The following is a 1,052-nucleotide window of genomic DNA, read 5'->3' as shown; positions in this document are numbered from 1 at the left end:
ACATATCGACAAATATCCTCATAAAGTTAATCTGCTCACTATTTTACTAAGAGGGTTTAGCAATGTCGAAATACTTTGATCTGTTCATTGTATACTTCGATTATGTATTCTTTAAAAACGATTAATTAAGGTTTGATAAAACAAAAATATCTATAGTCATAATTTATATTATTATGATTCATTCCTCAAGTTTCATAAGGAATATACAATAAATAAAATGATTTGCATCTCAGTTCGCAAACCTTAAATAGGATCTTGCCCTGAAGGCATCGCCAGTGACGGCGGTTTCAGCTTCAGAAGCTTGGCGAGCCGTATTCGCCAGCAAGGGGGCTGACGTGGGCGACCTCATCGACGCTGACGAGGGTCGGGACGGGGACGACAGGCTCCGAAGGGGGGGCGGGGTCGACGGAGATGAAGGGTCCGGCGCTGATGCTTGGCTCGCCGTACTCCTCCTCGAGGGTGACGACGGGAGAGATGGCAGCTCCGTCGATGCCCGACCCGATGAAGTCCTCCTCGACGGGGAAAACGTCAACGACTGGCGATACGGCAGCACCGCCGATGCCTGGGCCTTCCACGGTACCAATAGGGCCAACAGGGCCAACTGGTCCAACAGGTCCAACAGGGTCAACAGCGAAGCCTCCAGCAGCACCTCCGGCGAAGCCTCCAGCAGCACCTCCGGCGAAGCCTCCTGCAGCGCCTCCGGTGAAGCCTCCAGCAGCACCTCCGGCGAAGCCTCCAGCAGCACCTCCGGCGAAGCCTCCTGCAGCGCCTCCAAAAGCACTAGCGGGGAGGTGTCCGCTACCGACTAGAACTGCCTGGAAAACGTTGCCACTTCCGGCCCCGCCTACGATGCCGCCGTGGCCTCCTCCTCCGCCGAGCGCGACGCCCAAACCAGAGTCGCCTCCGGCACTGTAGCCTGGCAGTTTCGCAGCGGACGCAATGCACAACATAGCCAGCACAGAGGCGCCGCGCATCTGTTGTGAGCGAACGATAGGTTAATATACATTTAAAAAATGCCCGTATGCAAATGCAAGGGCAAACACACAAACGTG

The 1,052-nt window shown here is 54.4% G+C and overlaps 1 protein-coding gene across 1 annotated transcript in view; it reads right to left on the bottom strand.

The window, feature by feature from the left end:
- Positions 1-149: 149 nt before the first annotated feature.
- The window catches only part of LOC119588283 (pupal cuticle protein 36-like), a 1,398-nt gene continuing 495 nt past the window's right edge, over positions 150-1,052 (bottom strand). Inside the window, exon 3 of the mRNA XM_037936977.1 lies at positions 150-974. Coding sequence (XP_037792905.1) covers positions 294-974 — 681 coding nt within the window. The 3' untranslated portion in view covers positions 150-293. The remainder of the gene's footprint in view (positions 975-1,052) is intronic.

This window comes from Penaeus monodon, chromosome 23 (genome assembly GCF_015228065.2).
Source record: "Penaeus monodon isolate SGIC_2016 chromosome 23, NSTDA_Pmon_1, whole genome shotgun sequence".
NCBI lineage: Eukaryota > Metazoa > Arthropoda > Malacostraca > Decapoda > Penaeidae > Penaeus > Penaeus monodon.
This window is presented reverse-complemented; position numbering and strand designations above follow the sequence as displayed.